Here is a 23,516-nt window from a genome sequence, read left to right on the forward strand (position 1 = left end):
GACAGACTGGTAGATCAGAAATGAAGAGATGAACTTATGTCATCTGTTAGAAAAAGTATTACAAACCTTTCCTAGCAGGTAACATCCTAATAAACTCAACTCTAAGAAAAGGTATCCTCAGCAGATTAACATATGGGTTCTACACAAGATCAGAAGAGAACTCGATTTAAGGTTTAAGGTGGGGCTGCCACATACCAGGGAGGATTTCTGTTTACATCCTTTTACAGAGAATTTGTGTACTATCATGGCTAAGAGCTTGTCATGTGGTCTTGGGCAAGGAATCTAATCCCTCTCTATCTTAATTTCCCACTTAGTAAAAAATCAGGGTATCAACACTATTTTCTTTCATACTTTCTGTCAGGACCAAATGAGCCAAAGCACATGAAAGAATCACAAAGAGAAATATTAACTCATCTTGGGTGATATCTGGCATTCATACCGAAAATCAGGTTTTAAAACTCCAGAATACATAGACATTTTGCCACACTAGACTTTTAAGCATAAAGTTTCTTAAGTGATTAGCATGTGCTTGCTGAGGGGTCATGAGCTCCCAGTAGGTACAAATCACTATTGTTGGTATACATCATGTATTAGTTCTTACTTACCAACTAACTTTGACAAGAAACAAAAGGTTATGTTACAGACTTCACTATGCATGCTTGTCTTTTGTTGTTGTTAATTTTTTTAAGAAAATTATTGAAATACATTTGGTTTACAATATTGTCTTAGTTTCAGGTGTACCACAAAGTGGTCAGTTATACAGATTTTATATATATATGTAAATATATATTATTTTTCTACATTTTATCTTCCATTATAGGTTATTATTGATACCAATGACTATAGTTCACTGTGCTATCTGTGCAGCACATGCTTCTTTTAAAGCTATCAGATGTAAAGATGCAGGTTGTGAGCAAGCCTTTAAGTTGATCTTATGTTTAGAGGTAAATGGATAGAAAAATGGAGAATCAGAATGGCAGTTAATTAATACTGAAATAAATCTAAATTAAGAATTAAGAAAGAACTTTTGATTCTACAGCCATTAGAGGCTCTGGATAATTATACAATCTAATCTTGCCTACTTTCCAACCCCTCATTCCTACTGATTCAGAACTAATAGAGATCACATCCTACCTGAAGCCTTACAAAACTTAAGACAGCTACCTCTTCTGAAGATCACTAGAACTTTCGCAGGGCCTTTCTTTTAGCATTTACAATTCCTGTGAACTATTTATCCTTAAGTATCTGATTGTGGGGGGAAATGCTCTATTCTCTAAACAAATGGGGATGTTAGCTGTTTGTGTGTGTGTGTGAGTAATACTTAATGGGGCTTACCTGGTAGCACAGTGGTCAAGAATCCGCCTGCCAATGCAGGAGACGTGGGTTTCATCTTTGGGTAGGGAAGATCCCCTGGAGGAGGAAATGGCAACCCACTCCAGTATTCTTGCCTGGGAAATCCCATGGACAAAGGAGCCTGGCAAGCTATAGTTCATGGGGTCATAAAGAGTTGGACATGACTTAAAAGACTAAACAACATAGTACTTCACACTGATCAATAAGAAGGTAGTAGTGGTCAGAGGCTGTTCAAGTGCCATTTAAAGAAAAAAAAAATATATATATATATATATATATTGCAGTGTCATACTATATCTTTACGGGGAAGTAATTAAAACCAGAAGATTTGAAAAACAGTCAACTCTAGTTCATCTCCCAAATATCTTGAACTACCATGGCTTCTGGGGTAAATCTGCCCTGCCACTTGTGAGAGAGTAAGTGGTGTGTCTTTGATATTTCTACTTCTACTTCAACAACCATATTCTTCTAACTGCCCTTAGAGCCAGAGCCTGTGAGTCTGTTTAAACAGACAACTATAAGAATCTTGAGCTATAATCTCTATACTTATAAAGTGGCCCATACCTTCACATTTCTTGATATAAAGCTCTTCTGTTTGCAAGTAAGAAAGTTTATAAGTCCATCTTTTCAATAGTTTTAAGGGAAACCACAGAAGCAGCAGAACAGAACATATATTCCTACATCTACTTTGATCTTACACAGTGGCTGGGGATATCTTAAAATAAAACCAGACCTATTGCTCCCTTGCTGAAATGCTCCATTGGACTTCCATTTCTCTTAGAAAAAGGACAAACTCCTTAGTATGGTCCATAAGATCTGGACCTTATTTACCTTTCTCACCTCATTTTATTCATTCTCTTTGACTAGCTTCCCTGGCTTTCTATCTATTCCTGTAAATGCCAAGTTGAGAGGGTTCATCTTTGTTGTCGTCTGCTGGGAATTTTCCTCACACAGATCGTAGAAGAGCTGGCCCCTGTGCATTTTTCAGGTTTAGGCTCAAAGGTCATTTCTTCAATGTCTTTCCTGAGCTGGCTACTACTTACACAACCACTCTTTATCTTTAATTATTATTAAAATATTTTATCCAGAGCAAGTTGTTGTTACTGTTGTTTAGTCACTAAGTTGTGTCTGACTCTTTGTGTTCCATGGACTGTAGCCTACCAGGCTCCGTCGAAGGGATTTCCCAGGCAAGAATATTGGAGTGGGTTGCCATTTCCTACTCCAGGGGATCTTCCTGACCCAGAGATTGAACCCATGTCTCCTGCATTGGAAGCTAGATTCTTTACCACTGTGAAACCTGGGCAGTGGATATTCAGAGCACCTATCACTGTCTAAAATTATATCTTACTGCTTCTCTTCCGAAAACATTACTAGAATATAAGCTTTAAGAGGAATGAAATTATTTTCCTCTTTCTGACTCTAACCCAGCACTAAAAATAGAGGTTGAATAATTTTTTTAGTGAGTAAATGTACAAACGAAGCCATGTGTTTTGTCATCCAATAAAGATGACCTCATTGGTTTTAACTCTCAACTTTGTTTATATTAATGAAAATTTATAAAAGAAAGGGCTTCTGGATTAAGAAAACTACTTGATGTCTCCCGGATTCATTTTTTGTCTGCAAAATGATAATAATAACACTATCTATCAGAAAGTGTTACTGAGAAGATGGCATGAGCTAATCCATGGAAAGTGCTTAGCATAGAACCTGATACAAATATTTTATCAATATTAGCAGCTATCAATCCATATGGCTTTAAAATATTTAACAGCCTCATCTATCACTTAAGATTTCTAGTTGCCCTCCTTTATTCTAAGTCTTTCCAAATATAACAATAAGATTTCAAATAGATGTGGTATTTATAATCAAAGAGTACTTGCCCATCTGTCATCACATAGGACATTCCTTGTAGTTTGGAACTCAAACCTCAGACTTGACGTCCAGTATCAGGATCTATCTACCATGTCAACACTATCATGGAGCTAAAAAGAGGGCTGGGAGCTTAGGTAGTAGAAGGCAAGCAGGATGGAGAAAACATATCAATCATACATTAATGGGGAAATCATACATTAGTGGGTATCATATATGTGAACACAGTATGTTCAATGGTAATAAATATTACAGGGGAAATGAAGTCAACATGGAAAGGGACACCTGGAGCCAGTGGAGGGATTTTAGGGTGGTCAGGGAAGACTTCCCCAGCAAAGGAACCTTAGAGTGGAGTTTCTCGGGAGGTGAGAGAACAAGCCGAGCGGCTATCTGGGGAAAGGCATTTCAGGCAGAAGGCACAAGAAAGGGAGTGTGGCTGGATTTCAAACACATTATTTACAAAACCAGGTGGCAGGTGAGATTGGCCCATGGGCTGCAGTTGGCTGGGCCCTCATCCATGTTCCCCACCTGCCTTCTTTAACTCTTCTCTGGTTCTCCACTGGTCACTAGCAATTTCCCTGTCTCTGCAGACATTATAGCCTCAGTTATCTCATAGAGACTGCTCCATACTTTGTGTCCTTTGGATGGGATGAGTAGCAGGATTGAAAATAAGGTTTCTTCTGCTAAAGATTATTGCTGTTGTTTTTAGCTGCTAAGTGGTGTCCGACTCTTTTGCCACCACATGGACTGTAGCCTACCAGCTCCTCTGTTCATGAGATTTCCCAGGCAAGAATACTGCAACGGGTTTTCATTTCTTTCTCCAGGGGATCTTCCCGACCCAGGGATTGAACCCATGTCTCCTGCTTGGCAGGCAGATTCTTTACCACTGAGCCACATGGTAAGGATTACAAGTATCATCTTTATAGTAATTCTGTCCAAATTCATGTTAAAGATTGCATGCATGCACCATGAAATATATATTGAGCTAACAAATCCATGAAGAATACAAAGCATACCTCTACTGTCTTGTCGCTTTTCATAATAGTCCCTAAAGTGAAAGTGAAGTCGCTCAGTCGTGTCCCACTCTTTGTGACCCCATGGACTGTAGCCTACCAGGCTTCTCCGTCCATGGGATTCTCCAGGCAAGAATACTGGAGTGGATTACCATTTCCTTCTCCAGGGGATCTTTCTGACCCAGGGATCGAACCCGGGTCTCCTGCATTGGAGGCAGATGCTTTAACCGCTGAGCCACCAGGGAAGCCCAATAGTCCCTAAAGATACACCCTAAATAAGCAAGGGGTCTATGTTTGAGCAATCAATGTACCCAACATTTATAAAGACAGTAAAAGGGACTTGTTATCTGGAACTTATATTTAGTATATAGTTTCACCTTGTGGACCCTTAATATAATGTTGACTTAACCCTAGGTTTCAAAAGTTAAATAAGCTATTAATATGTCCTAGAAATACAAATCGAAAGTTTTAATCCCTAAACTGTTGGGCCCAAGGAATATTTGATGTTTGGATTTGTACAGTGAGCTAACACAGGTTAACACAGGCGGCTATGAATGGAGTCAAGTGTCATGGAGTGGAAAGAGCACACTGGGGCTGGCAGGCAGTGACCCAAGAGCTCATCCTTCCTCTGACACTGGGTGTTGGTATGATACTAGGGTGTTGGTATACTTACTAGGTAAGATTGCTCTGTTACATAGTTTTCCCCATGTAAAACTTGGTAAATTGTGTAAGGGGTTATAAAAATGCTAGATGTGGTTGATCTTTCTAGTCCTGAATTCTCCATTTCTTTATTCCTCAGTAAGAGAAAAGCAATGACTTCCTTTTAATTAGCAATTTACCCTCCTTTAAGGTCCCCACAGGAAAAATCCTACAGTACAACCACCCTTGGCCAAAACCCATAGATCCAGAGCCTGGATGGATAAACCAATTCATGCCCCAGTGAGTGAAGGTTGCTCAGTCGTGTCCGATTCTTCGCAACCCCATGGACTATACACTCCAGGGAATTCTCCAGGCTAGAATACTGGAGTTGGTAGCGTTTCCCTTCTCCAGGGGGATATTCCCAACCCAGGGATCGAACCCAGGTCTCCTGAATTGCAGGCAGATTCTTTACCAGTTGAGCCCCAAGGGACGTCCCAGGGAGGGGTCATTTAATGCTCTGATCCCAATCTGTTAAAAAAAAAATGCTACACATTATTATTATATAAGTTGTTACATTTAAGTAAGTAAACTTCTGAAATAAACTATATTACATTTTCTAAAGAACTTTCACAGAATTCCAAGGATGAAATACAGCAAACATCATAATATTTGCTAAGAGTGTATCTGAAGGTTGTTTTCTACGTCCCAGAAAATCAAAGAACTAACATAACAAGTAAATATTTCTAGGGCAGTAGCATTTTTGGGAAGTCAACTATTTGACTTTCACTTTGGGATATTTCCCAATACTCTGTATGTAAAATCTGTCAAAATTTTTATGCTTACCACTAATTATTATACACTGATAGTGGTCAAGCCTCTTTGCTTGCTGGGAAAGGGAACAACTATATTTTCTTCTCTGAAATAGGACAGTGTGAGTGTTTGCAGCTGGCCAAGAAGGAAAGGCGATTTCTAGAGGGACAAATCAGTGATTGCATATGCAAAATGAAGTGCATTTTCTTGTCCTTAAATACAAAATACTACATATTACTAAAGACATTTATTAAAACTATCTAATTTTCCAAAAAGATTAGGGACCTGGGATATCTTCAAACCATACGATACCACTTATATGTGAATTAAAAAAAAAATGGTACAAATGAACTTACTTACAAAATAGCGTCACAGATGTAGAAAACAAATTTATGGTTAGGGGATTAACATATATACACTACTATATGTAAATAGGTAACTAATACATGAACCAAGAACTTCCAGATGTACCAGCTGGTTTTAAAGAGACAGAGGAAACAGAGACCCAATTGCCAACATTTGTTGGATCATGGAGAAAGCAAGGGACTTCCAGAAAAAACATCTGCTTCACTGACTAGACTAAAGCCTTTCACTGTGTGGATCACAACAAACTATGGAAAATTCTTAAAAAGATGGGACTACCAGACCACCTTACTTGTCTCCTGAGAAACCTGTATGTGGGTCAAGAAGTGACAGTTAGAACCAGACATGGAACGGACTGGTTCAAAATTGGGAAAGGAGTACAACAAGGCTCTATATTGTCACACTGCTTATTTAACTTAGATGGAGTACATTATGTGAAATGCCAGGCTGGAAGAATCACAAGATAGACTCAAGATTGCTGAAAAAAATATCAACAATCTTAGATATGCAGATGATACCACTCAAATGGCAGAAATTGAAGAACTAAAGAGTCTCTTGATGAAGGTGAAAGAGGAGAGTGAAAAAGCTAGCTTAAAACTCAACATTCAAAAGACTAAGATCATGGCATCCAGTCTCATCATTTCATTACAAATAGAAGGACAAAAAGTGGAAGTAGTGACAGATTTTATCTTCTTGGTCTCCAAAATCACTGTGGATGGTGACTGCAGCCATGAAATTCAAAGACGCTTGCTCCTTGGAAGGAAAACTATGAGAAACATAGATAGCATATTAAAAACAGATGTCACTTTGCTGACAAAGGTAGATATAGGCAAAGCTATGACTTTTCCAGTAGTCATATATGGATGTGAATTGGACCATAAAGAAGGCTGAATGCTGTAGAATTGATGCTTTCAAACTGTGGTGATAGAGAAGCCTCTTGAGAGTTCTCTGGAGTGCAAGGAGATCAAACTAGTCAATCCTAAAGGAAATCAACCCAGAATATTCATTGGAAGGGCTGATGCTAAAGCAGAAGCTCCAATACTTTGGCCACCTGATGAGAAGAGTCAACTCACTGGAAAAGACCCTGATGCTGGGGACAGATGGGAGGGAGCAAAAAGAGAAGGGAGCAACAGAGGGTGAGATGGTTACTAAAAAACCCATTTATGATAGCATCCAGAATAAGAAATAATTTAACAAAATATGAGTAAAACAATAATACATTGTTGAGAAAAATTAATAAAAGCATAAATGAGAGATATACCATGCTCATAGCTTGGAAGACTCAGTATTAAGATATCAGCTCTTCTCAAACTGATCTATAGATTCAACAAGATCTCAATTGAAATCACAGCAAGCAATTTTGTGGAAATTGACAAATTGAAGCTAAAATTTATACAGAGGTGGAAAAGACTTAGAATAGTCAAAACACTTTTGAAAGAGAATAAAGATGGAAAGCTTTTATTTCCAGATTTCAAAATATTTTATAAAAGTCAGAGATGAAGACTGTGTGGCATTGGCTTAAGGATAGATATATAAGTTTATAGGATAGAACAAAGTCCAGATGGACTCACACATTTGTGATGAGTTGATTTTTGTCAAAGGTGTCAAGGTATTTCAATGGAAGAAAGAGTCTTTTCAACAACTCATGCTGGGAAAAGTGTATATACCAATGGGGGGTGACCTTTGACCCCTATCTCACACAGTACACAAAAATGAACTTAGAAGTGAACTGTAGCCCTGAATTTACCTGAAAAAAAAAAAATCTTAAAAAAAAAAGCATAGAAAAAACTGACTGTGACCATGAGGAGGCAAAAATATCTAAAGACACAAAAAGCATACACTGTAGAAAATAAAAGTGGTAAGCTGACTTTCATCAAAATTAAATATTTCTGCTCCTAGGAAACAATGTTAAGAAAATGAAAAGTAAAGTTACAGACTGGTATATTGGCAATGCATATATCTAAGGATTCTTATTCACAATATAAAATGTACTGTTAAATAAAAAGACACAAAGCAATTAAAATGTAGGCAAAACAATTTGATAACACTTCACAAAGGAAGATACACAAATGGCCAACAAGTGCATGAATAACAAGTGTTCCACATCATTAATCAAAAGTAAAATGTAAATATAAACCTCAATCAGATATATCTATAGAGCATGAAAATAGCTAACATTAAGAAGGCTGATAATACCAAGTGTTTCTAGGGTTAGGGAGCAACTGGCCCTCTCACACATCCATTGGTGAGATTGTAAAATGTTACATTCAGGAAAATGGTTTGGCATTCTCTTACAAAGTTAAATAGTTTCCACATGAGCCAGCAATAACTCTGCTAGGTATTTATCCAAGAAAAAGTTATGTTCATATAAAGGCTTGTACATGAATGCTCATAGCAGCTTTTTTCATAATTTAAAATAGAAAAACAAAAAATGCTTCCAAACAAGTGAGTGGGTAAACAAAATATAGCATATCCATACAATGGATGCATATACAAATAAAGCTCAAAAAATTATGAGTAAAAACAGTCTACATGCAAGACTGTATACTATTAATACATGATTTTATTTATATGGACTTCTAGCAAAGGTAAAAAGAGGAATCTGACTAACTACAGTCCATGAGGTCACAACGGATCTGACATGACTAAAGCAACTTAGCGTGAATGCATAGGCTGGGGGAAGACAGGTACATAAATGATGCTAGTACAGCAAAAGTGTGGAACTTTCCATGAGAGAGTAAAAACCACACAGCTTAAATTTAGAAAGACAAACCTTCACAAGAGAGATGACCACGTTAGCTCAGTCTTAATGGGTATCATTGAATATGCAAATATTTAATTTGCAGGGAGGTCTGGGAAGGCATTCAAGAAAGAAGGTGCTCCATGACAAAAACTACCAAGATGAGAAATATCTAGACAGGTAATTTCTCAGCTGGAAGCTGGGGTGCTTAAAGGGGAGATAAAACTGGAATCTAAGCTGGAGTTTCAATTCATCCCATAACTGGCTTGGAACTTCCGACGGTTTTTTAAAAAGGCAGTTAGTGACAAGCGCAGAGCTGTAGGGTAGAAATAATCCAGAGCGAGACCAGAGGCAGCGCATGCATGCGTGCACACACAGTCGTGTCTGACTCTTTTGCAACCCCACGGGTGGTAGCCCGCCAGGCTCCTCTGGCCATGGGATTTCCCAGGCAAGGATACTGGAGTGGGTTGCCATTCTGTTCTCCAGGGAATCTTCCTGACCCAGGGATTGAACCATGTCACTGACTAGAGGTAGAGACACCCATTAATAGGCCATTTCAACGGCTCAGGTGGGACAACTGAACCAGGACAGTAGCAAGGGGGATCTCAACAAGAAAGCAGAATTGAGATATTGGGAAGGTAGAAACACTGGTATAAATTATACATGGGTGATGAGGAAGAGGAAGCATAGCCCCACAATGCCAAGGCTGGGTACCCATCAGGGGTTCAACTGGTGCTTCCCCTCCAGCTGTTAATCTCATGACACAGCACCATGACTGTCAGAGCCCACTGACGTATCTGCCCATCAGAAGGGCCATAGCAGAGCCACATATGTGGCTGGAGATGCTGATGTAGCACTCGTTGCACCCAAACACCAAAACAACATCCACAGTTTACCAGGTGGAGAAAGCACGAGGACAGCCTTTCAAAAACCTAATTTGGAATTGTGGCTCGCCCATGAATTTGGCATATGAACTTAGGTGAGTGACTCTTACTACTGAGGTTTTGAATCCCCATCAGTAAAAGAGAGACAAACACCTCCATCTGTGCTTATCACTCATGTTTTTCTGCGAGATCCACAAAGCATTTTGGAAATGGAAATGCCCTGTGTAGAGGAATTACTAATATTACAGTCACTGTCCTCTACAAGCAATCTCCTCCATCCTCAGCTTTATACAGATCCAAGTATTACTAGCATCTGACCCGAAACCTGTATCTGTATCCATCCCGCTCCATATCCTATCTCTTCTTCTTTGTTTCTCTGATCCTGGAATTGCGTGATATTTAGTAAGAGGATTAACCTAAGGCTTTCTCCCAAATGCCACCAATTCTCTGCCAGACACCCAATCTATACCACCTTCTCTTTTCCACAGTGAAAGGAAATTTAAATACTTTGATATTATTTGAATATTTGAAATGCTACTATATCAACATTCTCAGATATTTTCTTAATTTCAATAATTCCCAGGTCTCGGGGGCCTGTCAACGCTGACCCCAGCAGTTCGTTACCTTCACTCTCCTCTCTGAAACATTAAATATCTTCCAGTTTCAAACACTACATAAATAGCAGTGATCTGTTCTGACTCTGAATAAACCAACACTAAACTTTGTGTTGGATTTATTGAAATGTGGTTTGTTGTTCTCCAAGTTCTCCCCATCCTGCAAGGTTTTCCAAAGAAATTTTACCAGATGATTTTAGAATGTAACCTAACTCCCACACTAGGTGGGCCTCGGCAGCTTTCCCGAGATGCATAGTACCAGAACTCTTCATATTATGGAGCAAATGTAGAGTGCCAAAGAATTGATGTTTTCAAATTGTGGTGCTAGAGAAGACTCCTGAAAGTTCCTTGGACAGCAAGGAGACCAAATCAGTCAATCCTAAAGGAAATCAACTCTGAATATTCTCTGGAAGGAGTGATGCTAAAGCTGAAGCTCCGATACTTTGGCCACTTTGGCCACCTGATGGGAAGAGCTGACTCACTGGAAAAGACCCTGATGCTGGGAAAAATTGAGGGCAAGAGAAGAAGGGGGTGACAGAGGATGAACTGACTCAATGGACATGAGTTGAGCAAACCCTGGGAAATAGTGAAGGACAGGGAAGCCTGCCTGCAGCAGTTCATAGGGTGGCAAAGAGTTGGGACACAAGTGAGCACTGAACAACAATAATAATGTCTCTTCACCAGAGCCAAGGCTGTCATAGATTAGGTTTACGACAGGAAGTGGAACCTCGAGGTCCTGGCTCTGGGGCTTTCAAGCTGACTCACCTCACATGAAAAGTAGAGAAAATAACGCATCCCATCTCACAGAAATGTGAAGCTAACACACAGGACAAAAGTTCTGTGAACAACACAGCAACTCACAGATGTAAGCTTTTATAAAATGGCAAAGAGAAGAGATTCCACTGTGACTTTAAGAGGATTTCCAGTGAGAAGGGAACATTTCTCTCTTAAACAAACAAACAAAAACTTGCTTATAACAATATTTTTCAAGGAACTCAGCTCAGATGGTCCAGGAAACACATTATGGTCTACTATAGCATGCAAATTCATTGCTTAGCACATTATGGAAACACAAATATAATCACGATCCCCTAAGCCTTGCAGGTTCTGATTTAGGCTTCTCCTTCCTTTCTTCATTCTTTTTTTCCTTTCTTTTTCTTTTCCTTTTCCTTTTCTTTCCTATTGTCTCCTTCCTTTCTTCTACCTCCTCTTTTATATTATACCATGGCCTGGAGAAGTTAAAGCAGCTTTTCTCAAACATAAAGGAGATTCATTTCTTTCATTTTTAAAAACCTTTTTCCTTAATGGGTTAAATGTCAAATCCCTAAGAACTTCTCGAGGTAACAAAAGATAATTGTTTTAAGCCATAGAGGTATATTTTCCATCAGTGCCTAAAAAAATTGGAAATAAATGAAAGCCAGTGTAAAAGCTGAATCCAAGTCCTCACTTGGCAATTATTCAGCCCTTGGAAATTTCCAGGCCCTTTGCAATCATTAATTAATTAGTGAAGATGACATCCCACTTTACTGAGGCTGAGAGCGTGACATAAAAAGGTCTAGAGGCATTCCTCAAGCTGAAAGAAGAATGTCAAGGGAGGAACTGGGATTAGAATTAGGCGCTCGTTTCTCAAGCCAAGAGTCACATTGCTTAGCTAAGCCAAGTCACTATTTGAGACAGTAGGGTCCTCTGTGAACAGGTGCAGTTGAATACAGTAGTGTTCGGCTCAAAGATCAACTGTGAAAGAGACCATCCCTTCATCCATCAATGCCCCCCAACACACACAGACAATATCTGTAGCTTCACCAACCTCTTTCCCATTTCCCCAAACAAAGACAGATGGCTAAATATCAACCTCTACCCACTCTCCTTAATAATCACTGCAAAAAGTACATGATTTGATTTTCATTTTTTAAATGTACAGTATGATGTTAAAACACATGACACTGTTGAAAAACAAATATTTCAGATTTTTTTTTTTTAATGACAAGAAATCTACTGATATCCAGGATCTTCAATAACCCTGAATCTTATTCCAATAAGGAAAATAAAGTTTCAAGCTTTCTGGAGAGTGGTTAATAGAAATTGATTCTGTCATCTCAAGCAAGTTGATAAAGACAGGACCAAATACTAGTGATGTGTCTGGACCTAACAGTTTAGATCCAGGTCTTGCAGAGGGCGCTGATACTTTTTCCTACTCCACTGGATTGGTTCCAGATTACCCAGAGACATGGTGGGAAAACAGGAAACTTGAATTCGGGTTCAGTACTTCTCACCAGGTCATTCTCTCCACCTAGACATACTTTTGCTCTGCCTCATGTCTGTTTCCCCAGGTTGGGTAATAGGATCATTAAACAACTCAGGCCTGAGTCCCCTGCCCTTTGGATGATCACCCAGTAATCCTGTTACAGTCAGGGTGTTTCAGACAGGGCAAAATTGCATAGCTATTTGAACTTAAACAGTGAAGGCCATTGTCTCAACCTAAACTTTCAGTCTTCTACAGGAGAATTTGCTGTGGTTGTCCCAAAGTGAGGTAAAGTTGAATAACCCCATTTTTTCTGAACAGGTCGCTTCGGGGCCAGGAGGGATGAAAACAAACACACTGCAATGTTAACAAAGGGCAAGGCTGCCCAGTTCAGTTAAGTTCAGTTGCTCAGTCATGTCCGACTCTCTGCGACCCCATGAATCACACCACGCCAGGCCTCCCTGTCCATCACCAACTCCCGGAGCTCACTCAAACTCATGTCCATCGAGTCAGTGATGCCATCCAGCCATCTCATTCTCCGTCGTCCCTGTCTCCTCCCACCCCCAATCCCTCCCAGCATCAGACACTTTAACAGTGAGTCAACTCGTCGCATGAGGTGGCCAAAGTATTGGAGTTTCAGCTTTAGCATCAGTCCTTCCAATGAACACCCAGGATTGATCTGCTTTAGAATGGACTGGTTTGACCTCCTTGCAGTCCAAGGGACTCTCAAGAGTCCTCTCCAGCACCATAGTTCAAAAGCATCAATTCTTCGGATATCAGCTTTCTTCACAGTCCAACTCTCACATCCATACATGGCCATGGGAAAAACCATAGCCTTGACTAGATGGGCCTTGGTTGGCAAAGTATTGTCTCTGCTTTTAAATATGCTATCTAGGTTGGTCATAACTTTCCTTCCAAGGAGCAAGCGTCTTTTAATTTCATGGCTGCAATCAGCATCTGCAGTGATTTGGGAGCCCAAAAAAATAAAGTCTGACACTGTTTCCACTGTTTCCCCATCTATTTCCCATGAAGTGATGGGACCAGATGCCATGATCTTCGTTTTCTGAATGTTAAGCTTCAAGCCAACCTTTTCACTCTCCTCTTTCACTTTCATCAAGAGGCTTTTGAGTTCCTCTTCACTTTCTGCCATAAGGGTGGTGTCATCTGCATATCTGAGGTTATTCATATTTCTCCCGGCAATCTGGATTCCAGCTTGTGCTTCTTCCAGCCCAGCGTTCCTCATGATGTACTCTGCATATAAGTTAAATAAGCAGGGTGACAATATACAGCCTTGATGTACTCCTTTTCCTATTTGGAACCAGTCTGTTGTTCCATGTCCAGTTCTAACTGTTGCTTCCTGACCTGCATACAGGTTTCTCAAGAGGCAGGTCAGGTGGTCTGGGATTCCCATCTCTTTCAGAATGTTCCACAGTTTATTGTGATCCACACAGTCAAAGGCTTTGGCATAGTCAATGAAGCAGAAATAGATGTTTTTCTGAAACTCTCTTGCTTTCTCCATGATTCAGCGGATGTTGGCAATTTGATCTCTGGTGCCTCTGCCTTTTCTAAAACCTGCTTGAACATCTGGAAGTTCACAGTTCACATATTGCTGAAGCCTGGCTTGGAGAATTTTGAGCATGACCAGGTTGGCTATTTTGGGCAATATATATATATATTTTTAAATAAAACAGAAAACCCTTAATAACATTTCTTTTCATAAAGAGACTTTTCAAAAGAAAGCCTGTCCAAGAGTAATGTCTCAAAAACACTTAATATTTTTGCTTGGAGTCTTTATGTTGGAAAATGATCATGGCTTGTTCACTTCCATGTAATTGGCATTCATAAGATAGATGGATACCTCTAGCTATCCTCAGGCCTCACCTGCTAGGAAGGGTTTCTTATCCCTAAGGAACCTAAAATCCATCTTCACCAGAGCTGATGTTTTCATGTGAGAACAGTGATTGACTAAACTCCCTGGAAGAGTGAGGACTTCAGTAATTTTTGTTATAATGTTGAAAATGCAAACGGTAATGTTTCAAAATTGACAATCTCAAATGTGTAAAGGGTTAAATATATGTGATACAAATTTCCATCCACCCAGGTTACCAATGAATTTCTATTTAATCCAGGCTTCTCCAATTTCTGATTCTTCACGGTTCTAACTAAAGGGAAGGGAAGGCTTGGTTTTAACACAATGGCTGGAAACTAGATTTGTTTCTCCATCTCCCTCCTTCCAAGTAACTCTCCTTGGTTCCTCTTTTCATGGTGAGATGAAACATCATGTTGGTTCCAGCAGTCAATAAAAACCCAAGCTGTAGGTAAGTAGGTGTGTACAGTATTGTACATTGCCTACTCATACGAAGTTCATAGCTAAACATGTTGACTTAAAACTCATACAAGCTTGAAATTAAATCAAACAATAAAGAGAACTGTCATAAAGAAATTTTTTTAAGTTCCCTAATAGAATTAAAGGTTGGAGAATAATATTTTTCCTGGAGGATCACTGATGTAGATAAACAAGGGCTACTATACTGCAGCCCCCTCCCAAAGAAAATTAGACAAGGTACATTACCTTAGCCACAGCTGTCTCCTGGGCCCTTATCCACTTGTTCTTCCCTAGCAGTCACTGTGGCACCAACTTTGCCCGGGTTGTGACCACCTTCTCAAGAGCCCAATCTGACAGCAGTCCATCTTGTGTTGCCCTGAGCACCTCTCACCTCCACACCTAGGGATTCCCTATCCCTGCTAAGACATTGGATGCTTCAGGTCTATTTAATGACCAAGTAAATGCAACATCTAAGTGTGAGGAAGTCTCTAACCCACGGTAGAAGGCTTTGATCAACAGGAAATAAAAGCGGGAAAATAAATTATTTTTCCTTCTTTCTCATGGAAGAGATTATCCTGAGCTGCTATGGTTCATATGGTCTTTTGGGAGCTGGTCCTTCAAAACTGAACAATTAGTTGTACTTGATACATAACAGAATTCATATCAATAACACTCTCCCATATCCCCAAACAGGATCTCCCCATTTTCGGGCCTCTATCCAAGCACTTCCTTCAAACTGTACTTTTTAATGAAATAAAAGTAGCACATATGTTAATACTTTTGCCTTAGGCTCTGCTTTCTGGGGAAGGCAGGCCAAGACAGGTACCCTTTTATTCCCACCACTATGGTAATAAGTTTCCTACCTTTGGTTGCAGTGGTGGTGCGCAGGGGGCTGGAACAGGATCTGTGATATAGGTCTTCTTAGGACCAGCAACTGGATACATCCCAGCAGGGTTCTGGCTCCCAGGGCCAGAAGGAGTATACCCTTGTTCCCGCTTCCAGGTATTTGGATGGCCTTGTTGACCATAGGAAGGATCAGGGTCATTTTTGCCCCCATAGCCAGGCCCCACTGCACAATAGGGTTCATAATAGCGTCCTTGGTTGGGAGCATACCCATACCCAGGCTCAGGCTGAAGTCCTGGTGGTGGAACATATGCATAATCCATGCCTCCCCGTGTAGAAGGAGGTGGACCCTGCCCAGAGATAGGAACTGGTTGAGTGTTATAACCTTGGGCCCCTGGCCCTGAACCATAAAATTGTCCTGGTGAAGGAGCAGCCATGTAATGGGAGCTGGGCTGGGCTGACTTCACCTGCACATTGAAGGTAGGTCTTGAAGGGGTGGATGCTGTAGTGTAAGAAGCTGGGACAGGCTGAGGCTGGGGTTTTAGTGTTCCAATTGGAGTCACAGGGATTGGTCCAGCCTGGGGTGCAGACTGTGGCTTCAATGTAGACTTCTTAGTTGCTGTCAGAGGGGGTTGGTTTGGTATGACCATTCTCTTATGTCCTGTGACAGGGGTGGAGACTGGAGGAGAAGCTGTTGAACCAGTAGTACCCTAAAGCAGGAGAGAGAAAAGAAAAAAAAAAGACAAAGATTACTGCTAATGAAAAATAAATATACATAAACAAATATTAATAAATGTTATTATATTTTTGTATTAACTCTGCAAAACATAAAGAAGGCATGGCTACTGCCATCTAATAGTTCACAGACTAACACAAAAATCAACTGTGCTTCTGTGCAATGAACAATCCAGAAAAGAAACTAAGGAAACAATTCCACTTATAATAACATCAGAAAGAAAGAAAAAAACTTAGGAAAAAAAAAAAGACCTTAACCAAAGAGGTGAAAGAATTACACACTGAAAAGCACAAAACACTGCTGGATAAATTAAAGAAGACACAACCAAATGGAAAGACATACAATCTTCATGGATTGAAAGACAATATTTTAAATACGTTAATACTATCCATAGTAATCTACAGATTTAATGTAATCCCTGTAAAAATTCCAACTGAATTTTTCTAAAAAATGGAATCTCAAGAGACTGAATAGCCAAAACAACCTTAAAAGAAGATTGAAGTTCCCACATGCAACTTCAAAATTTATTACAAAATTATAATAAGCAAACAATGTTCTACTGGCATAAAAACAAACATAGACTAATGAAATAGAACAGAGAACCCAGAAATGAACGCTTGCATACATGGTCACTTGATTTTTGACATAGGTGCCAAGACCATTTGATGGGGAAAGGATAGTTTTTACAGTAAGTGGTGCTGGGAATACCAGACATCCCCATGCAAAAGAATGAAGCTGGACCCTTACTTTACACCACATACAAAGAATAACCCCAAATCAAAATGTAAGAGATAAAGCTCATTTTTTAAAAATAGAGGAAAAAAATTATGACAGTGGACTTGGTAATGACTTTTTAAAATACATACTGAAATATCAGAGTCAAGAGAAAATAAATTGAACAATGTGATCTCAAACAAACTACCCAAAGACTTGATCACCATGAAGTGTGATACTAGAAAAAGAGAAAGGAAGGGCTAAACAGAGGGAACAAAAATAAAAATGAGAAGCATTGAGAGGAATAAACATATACCCCTGGCACAATCAAAGAAATACTAAATTTAGGATCAAAGATTCCTGTTGAGTGATTTACTAAAGATAACACAAAAGCAGCCTTCTCCTCCCTTTATATCTTCTATTTCTGGTGCATTCATTTGTTCAATTCAAAAATACTTGCTGAATATCCTAAAAAGGACCTAAGAGCACAAAGATTAAGAGACCTTTTGCTTAACTGTGAGATGTCTTGGTTAGTCTGGGAATAAGTAAAGGCTTAGAGAAGGTCTGAAAATTCAAACATTCATCCTGAAGCACTGATCTGTTAGCGATTTGTAAACAAGCCAGTAACAACGTTTTAATTTTGCTCTTTCCTACTATGATTAGATTTTTTAATACAAGAAATGAATAACTACACCCTATTTTGGTTGTTCATTAATTTCCAAATAAATCCTAATATGTATAAGAATAAACAATATAAGACTTTGTACTATTGGAGCCTGGTAGGCTGCAGTCCGTGGGGTCGCTAAGGGTCGGACACGACTGAGCGACTTCACTTTCACTTTTCACTTTCACACATTGGAGAAGGAAATGGCAACCCACTCCAGTGTTCTTGCCTGGAGAATCCCAGGGACGGGGGAGCCTGGTGGGCTTCCGTCTATGGGGTCACACAGAGTCGGACACGACTGAAGTGACTTAGCAGCAGCAGCAGCAGTGTCATTTACTCACACCAAGCCATTAGAGAGATATACATGGCAAGGGTGCAGATGCCGCTAACTGCTTTCTCATACACACTCCCCTTCTTCATTACTCAAAAGATTTCAGTTTTATTAAGAGCAGCAATATGCTCACACTTTCCTAGATTACTTTGCATGCAGGAGTTGCCATGTGATGCAGCTCTGGCCAATGAGATGTATGCAAAGAATTTCTGAAAAAACTAGAGCTCTCCTGACATAGCATCATCCCTTCCTAGTTTTCCCCTTTCCTCCTTCCTTCCTGGGATGTGGCTGTGGGGCTGGAGATGGTACAGCTATCCTATTCTCGCCATAATAGCCAAGTAGATCTATTTAGATATATGGCTTTCTGAGGATAGCTTTATGGTGATCTTAGCCAGAGATAAAGATTAAAACAATCCCAGGGACATTTGATTAAGATATAGTGGTTCTCAGCTGGAGAGGGAATCACCTAGTGACCAGGGGGAGATTAGAAATGTATGGCAATGCCTTTTATTATCAGTGATTAGGGGATGCTATTTTCATTGAGCAGGTAGAAGGTGAAAACACACCAATGTTAAACCAAAGAGGACAACAGTGCCCGTGTTGACAGATACTAAAAAACTCTTGAGTCACATTTCTTCCAGCAACCTGATTATGATGTCCTCAGCTATCAGCCAAGGAGAGTCACTGGTCCTTTCTAGGATCTTTCTTCTACAACTCTCTTCTATTCACAATTAACTGCTCCCCCATCCCTTGGTCCTCTTGAGTGTATAGGATGACAGTTCTGACTCTGCTAGCCCCAGATTATCATTTCATCCCTAATGGCTTCTCTAAACTCAAATAGACCTATATACACAGGACATTTATAAATCAGTTCCTTGGAAGGGGCTAGTTTCTGTGTGCTGTCATTTTTATTGGGTTCTGACTGTGACCGCTATCTTTTCTTATCATTTGTGATTTGTTTCAGTTGTAGTTTTCCAGAGATTTTGTAATTTTAGATTTAGTTTTCTGTTAAGTTATATGAAACTGTTGAATAGTTATCTTTTTTCTCCCCTTTTTTGATAGCCTCTCATGGGGCCAACTTGCCATTTCCTCTTGTGATTTAAGTAACATGAAAATTCTTGTCTTGGTGGAGTAGCATTTCCCTCTCTAGGAAGGTGGTCCAGTAGTACCCAATAGAAGATGTTATTTCCACATTAAGCAATTTGTTAAAATACATATCATGAAAAAAACAGGCTTTCCTAGTGGCTCAGAGGTTAAAGTGTCTGCCTCCAATGAGGGAGACCCGGGTTTGATCCCTGGGTCAGGAAGATCCCATGGAGAAGGAAATGGCAATCCACTCCAGTATTCGTGCCTGGAGAGGAGCCTGGTAGGCTACAGTCCACGGGGTCACAAAGAGACGGACACAACTGAGCGACTTCACTTTCACTTTCTTTCATGAAAAAACTCCAAAATAAATACTCAGTAAGATCCTGATATTCTGAAGAAGAGAGTACAGAAGATTCAGTTTGAACCGAAAACATATAAGGTTAGATTTTTCTAGTCTCCATGTTAATCTTAAAAAAATGTCTGCATGGATGGAATTGAATATAAGAAAGAATAAAGCTTTTTTCTTTGATGACTCAAGATCAGCAGAAACCCAGAGTTCCTATTTTAAACACTTTACAAACCCAACTATAAATGGAGACAATGACGGAGCAACTGGGTTAATGGTAGGCATACTCTGGACCAGCAGTTGGAAAGGAGTCTGCCCTCAAAACAGACACTTAACAGTCACATACTTTGAAGATGAAAACCAGTCATATTTATAAAGTAAACAACAAAGAATTAATCCTAATCCTTAGAAGCAACTTTTTCAACCAATTTCTCTTTTTCTCTCTTGGTGAACATGTACACATATGCACACACATACACTGCTTAAAGATTCCTAAAATCTTTGAAGGAAGGCATCAGGGCGCAATTTCAGGAGCCATTGCCTTCTTCTAGGAAATAGCTCAATGGATTAGAAGGTTTCTCACAACTTTAATAAATTCTGCTGTGTATGTGCCAGCATGTTTCTGAGTGTTTTCTATCTCACAGTTACATGCATGAAAATAGCATATTTAGCTATAATTTTTTTTCATTTGCAATTTAAAATTCTTTACCTCATTGGAGGTGGAAGCAGGTAAAGAACAGGAATCATTTTAAAGCATATTTATTTATGTTCTTCATGGTAAAAGAGAGCTATGGCAACACTTTCCTGGCCCCCATATTCAATTAAATACATAGCGAATCTTTTCTACTTACTGGATTAGACACTTCCAAATATTCATTTTTGGCATTTCATTTCTTTTTCTTGTTTTGCAGGAATTCTTGAAGTTTTATCATGATTTAACATTTTAATTTTGAAAATCATGCACATTTTAAAGACACACACACACACATATACACATACATACATATCTTTTCCCCGGGACTCGAATCTCTGTAGCAGTCTAATATGGTTATTTCTCCACCAATCATTTTCTAGGCTTCTTCAACATGGAAAGCTTGGCAAGGTTAATGGGAGGAGAATAGTATCCCAGGATGAAGAGGGCATGTCTACTTGCCCCCCAGGAGTTTGTAGTCTGGAGCAAGGACTGATAAATAATCAATAACTGTTGAAAGAAAGTCTCCACTACCAGAAAGAACTGGTTGTGGCCAAGAGACAAGAACAGACAAGGGGCTATAAGAGCACATCTCGTGCCCACCTTTCAGAGCAAACCCTCAACTTCCTTTATGCCCAAAGTGGAATAACAACTTACATTCCTCTACCCCTCTCACCCATGACCCACCCATTCGCTAAACACATCCCCACATGTGTACACATGCACACATGCTTCTAATCTAATCTACTACCATGTCTTCTACATAAGCCCTTAATATCTCTGGCATCCCGGTACTTTACCCTAGTCTCACTTTCTCTCTCCGAGTTCTGGCTTTCATCATCATCTTTTCAGAGCTCTTTATGGTCAGGATCTAACCTTATTTCTCTCCCATATCTCCTCAATACTGTCACAGTGATGTTACCTCTAATGTGAATACTTGATCCTGACTCTCTACTCATCCACTTTCTCAAATGACTCTGCCTTGTGTTGAACTCTTTTTATTATTCTCTCTCCCTTTTTAAATACACTGTATAAGGACTCTACAATCTAGCCCTTGCCTTTCTGTCCAGCCACCTCCCTATTTCCACCATCACTCACAGTATACATCCAATATTAGGCTTATGTAGAGATAAGAATAGACCATACACTCATTTGTCTACTCATATCTGTTAGCCAGGACCTCCTTCTACAGTCTATGACTTGTTCTTTATAACTCTCCACTATGTTTCTCCTTTGTCACTCAGACACAGCCATTTTCTGCTTGGCAGTTGCTACTAATTCAAGTCTCTGATCAAGTGGTGCCTCTTCTGTAATGTCTTTCCAGAAGTCTAGAGACCTTCATTCAACAGTTACTATGTATTCACCCCTGTACCAGATTATAAAATGCTGGGGAACAGGGAGACATCCTAAGATACTATCTTATTCCCAATAGTTCTTAGAGATTTACATGATGATGATATTCACAAAATGCTTAATAGAAAAATAAAAACGTGAAAAGACATAAAAATCACCTGGAAGGACTTCTACAGTACTTTAGTTATAACCACAATGGGCTTTGTATAGACCTCCATTAAAGCAATTACCTTACAGTGTTTTAATAACTGACTTGCTTTTTTTATAAGTTGGGAAGAAGTCAAACTGCAAGCTGAAAGTGAAAGTGTTAGTCGCTCAGTAATCCGACTTTTTGTGACTCCATAGACTATAGCCTGCCAGGCTCCTCTGTACATGGGATTCTCCAGGTAAGAATACTGGAGTGGGTTGCCATTCTCTTCTTCAGGGGATCTTCCTGACCCAGGGATTGAACCTGGGTATCTCACATTCAGGCAGATTCTTTACCATCTGAGCCACCAGGAAAAATCAAATTATCAAGGTCATAGATAGAAATTTGTCTTCTGTAATAGAAAGGGCAGTTAAGAACCACCATGTCTATTCAACGTGATAGCAAGGACCCAGTCTCTTTATCGCTTTCTGCTGGAAGAACTTTTCCAATATTTCTATGAAAGTGTTACTGACAACTTGAGTCAACATGTTGCCCAATGTCCCCTGAATGATGATCCTTTTTATCTGACACAGGACCTCCTCTCCTCTCTCTCTATTAAATCTCTCTAGAACCATGCCCACAACTTGAAATACCTTCTCTGTATGAACACTCTCCTCAATTTCTATCTGCAGAACCCATCTATACTTGAAATACCAGGTTCAAATATTCAACTGTCTATTTCATGTGTTTACTTGAATGTCTCAGACACTCTTCAGCCTCAAGATGTTAAAATCTGTTTCAGCATCTTCCTTGAATCTGCTTTTCATGCCTTTCATTTGGTTTTCTTGTCCATTCTGGTGTTTTTCAAATGAGAACACTAGGAGTCATTCTTGACCCTAACATCCCATTCAAGCATCAAATCCTGGTGATCCTATTCCCTAAATAGGCAACATTTACAATTCACCATTTCCTCTATTGTAAGCCAATTCCAAGACACTACACCACCTCTCACCAGGATTTATCCAACAAGCACTCACTCTGGTCTCCCAGCGTCTATGCTTGCTCCCCTTTAATGAATCCTTCATTCTGTAGGAAGAGTTAAGTAAGAATGGTTGGGTGTGCATGCTTAGTTATGTTCGTGTGACTCCATGGACTATGGCCCACCATAATGCTGGAATGTGCTGGAATTTTCCAGGCAAGAATATTGGAGTAGGTTGTCATTTCTTACTCCAGAGGATCTTCCTGACTCAGGGATCAGACTCTCATTTCTGGCATCACCTTCATTGGCAGGCAGATTCTTTACCACTAGTGTCACCTGTAAGAGGCTATAGGAAGAGTGATTTCTCCCAAATGCAGATCTAATCACATTACTTTCCTGCTGAAAAGTCTTCAGTGCTTTATTGGAGTGATTTGGACCCAGGCTATCTCTTCTGCCTCTCCTTGAGAGGTCAATGTCATGTCACTCTCTGACATTGACTTCCTTTCATAGTTGACGTGCCAGACACGCTGCCATCTCATGGATTACAACTCTGTGCTTCCCCACCTCTCTCTAGATTCTGTATTGAGCTAGTTTCCAAGAACCCTTGAAGTCTCCGCCTGAGTGTCAGTTCCCTCAGTGAACCATTGCCCGAATCCTCTGGCACAGTGAGCACTCTCTTTTCTCCTCTTCTACACGCATCACGCTTGCGTATTTCTCTTTTCATAGGGTTAGAGGCAGTCCCTTTTTACTGCTGCTTTTCACTGTCTTTTTCATATCATAGAACATAATAGGC

At 39.8% G+C, this 23,516-nt stretch overlaps 1 protein-coding gene across 8 annotated transcripts in view; it reads right to left on the reverse strand.

The window, feature by feature from the left end:
- The window catches only part of LPP (LIM domain containing preferred translocation partner in lipoma), a 772,586-nt gene that overhangs the window by 293,378 nt on the left and 455,692 nt on the right, over positions 1-23,516 (reverse strand). For 7 of the 8 annotated variants that reach the window (XM_055408177.2, XM_055408120.2, XM_055408131.2 and 4 more), the window contains one exon: positions 15,717-16,406. In XM_055408177.2, coding sequence (XP_055264152.2) covers positions 15,717-16,406 — 690 coding nt within the window. The remainder of the gene's footprint in view (positions 1-15,716; positions 16,407-23,516) is intronic. The other variant, XM_055408186.2, reaches the window with a different exon arrangement.

This window comes from Moschus berezovskii, chromosome 1 (assembly GCF_049115385.1).
Source record: "Moschus berezovskii isolate FMDL1 chromosome 1, NW_MosBer_1.0, whole genome shotgun sequence".
NCBI lineage: Eukaryota > Metazoa > Chordata > Mammalia > Artiodactyla > Moschidae > Moschus > Moschus berezovskii.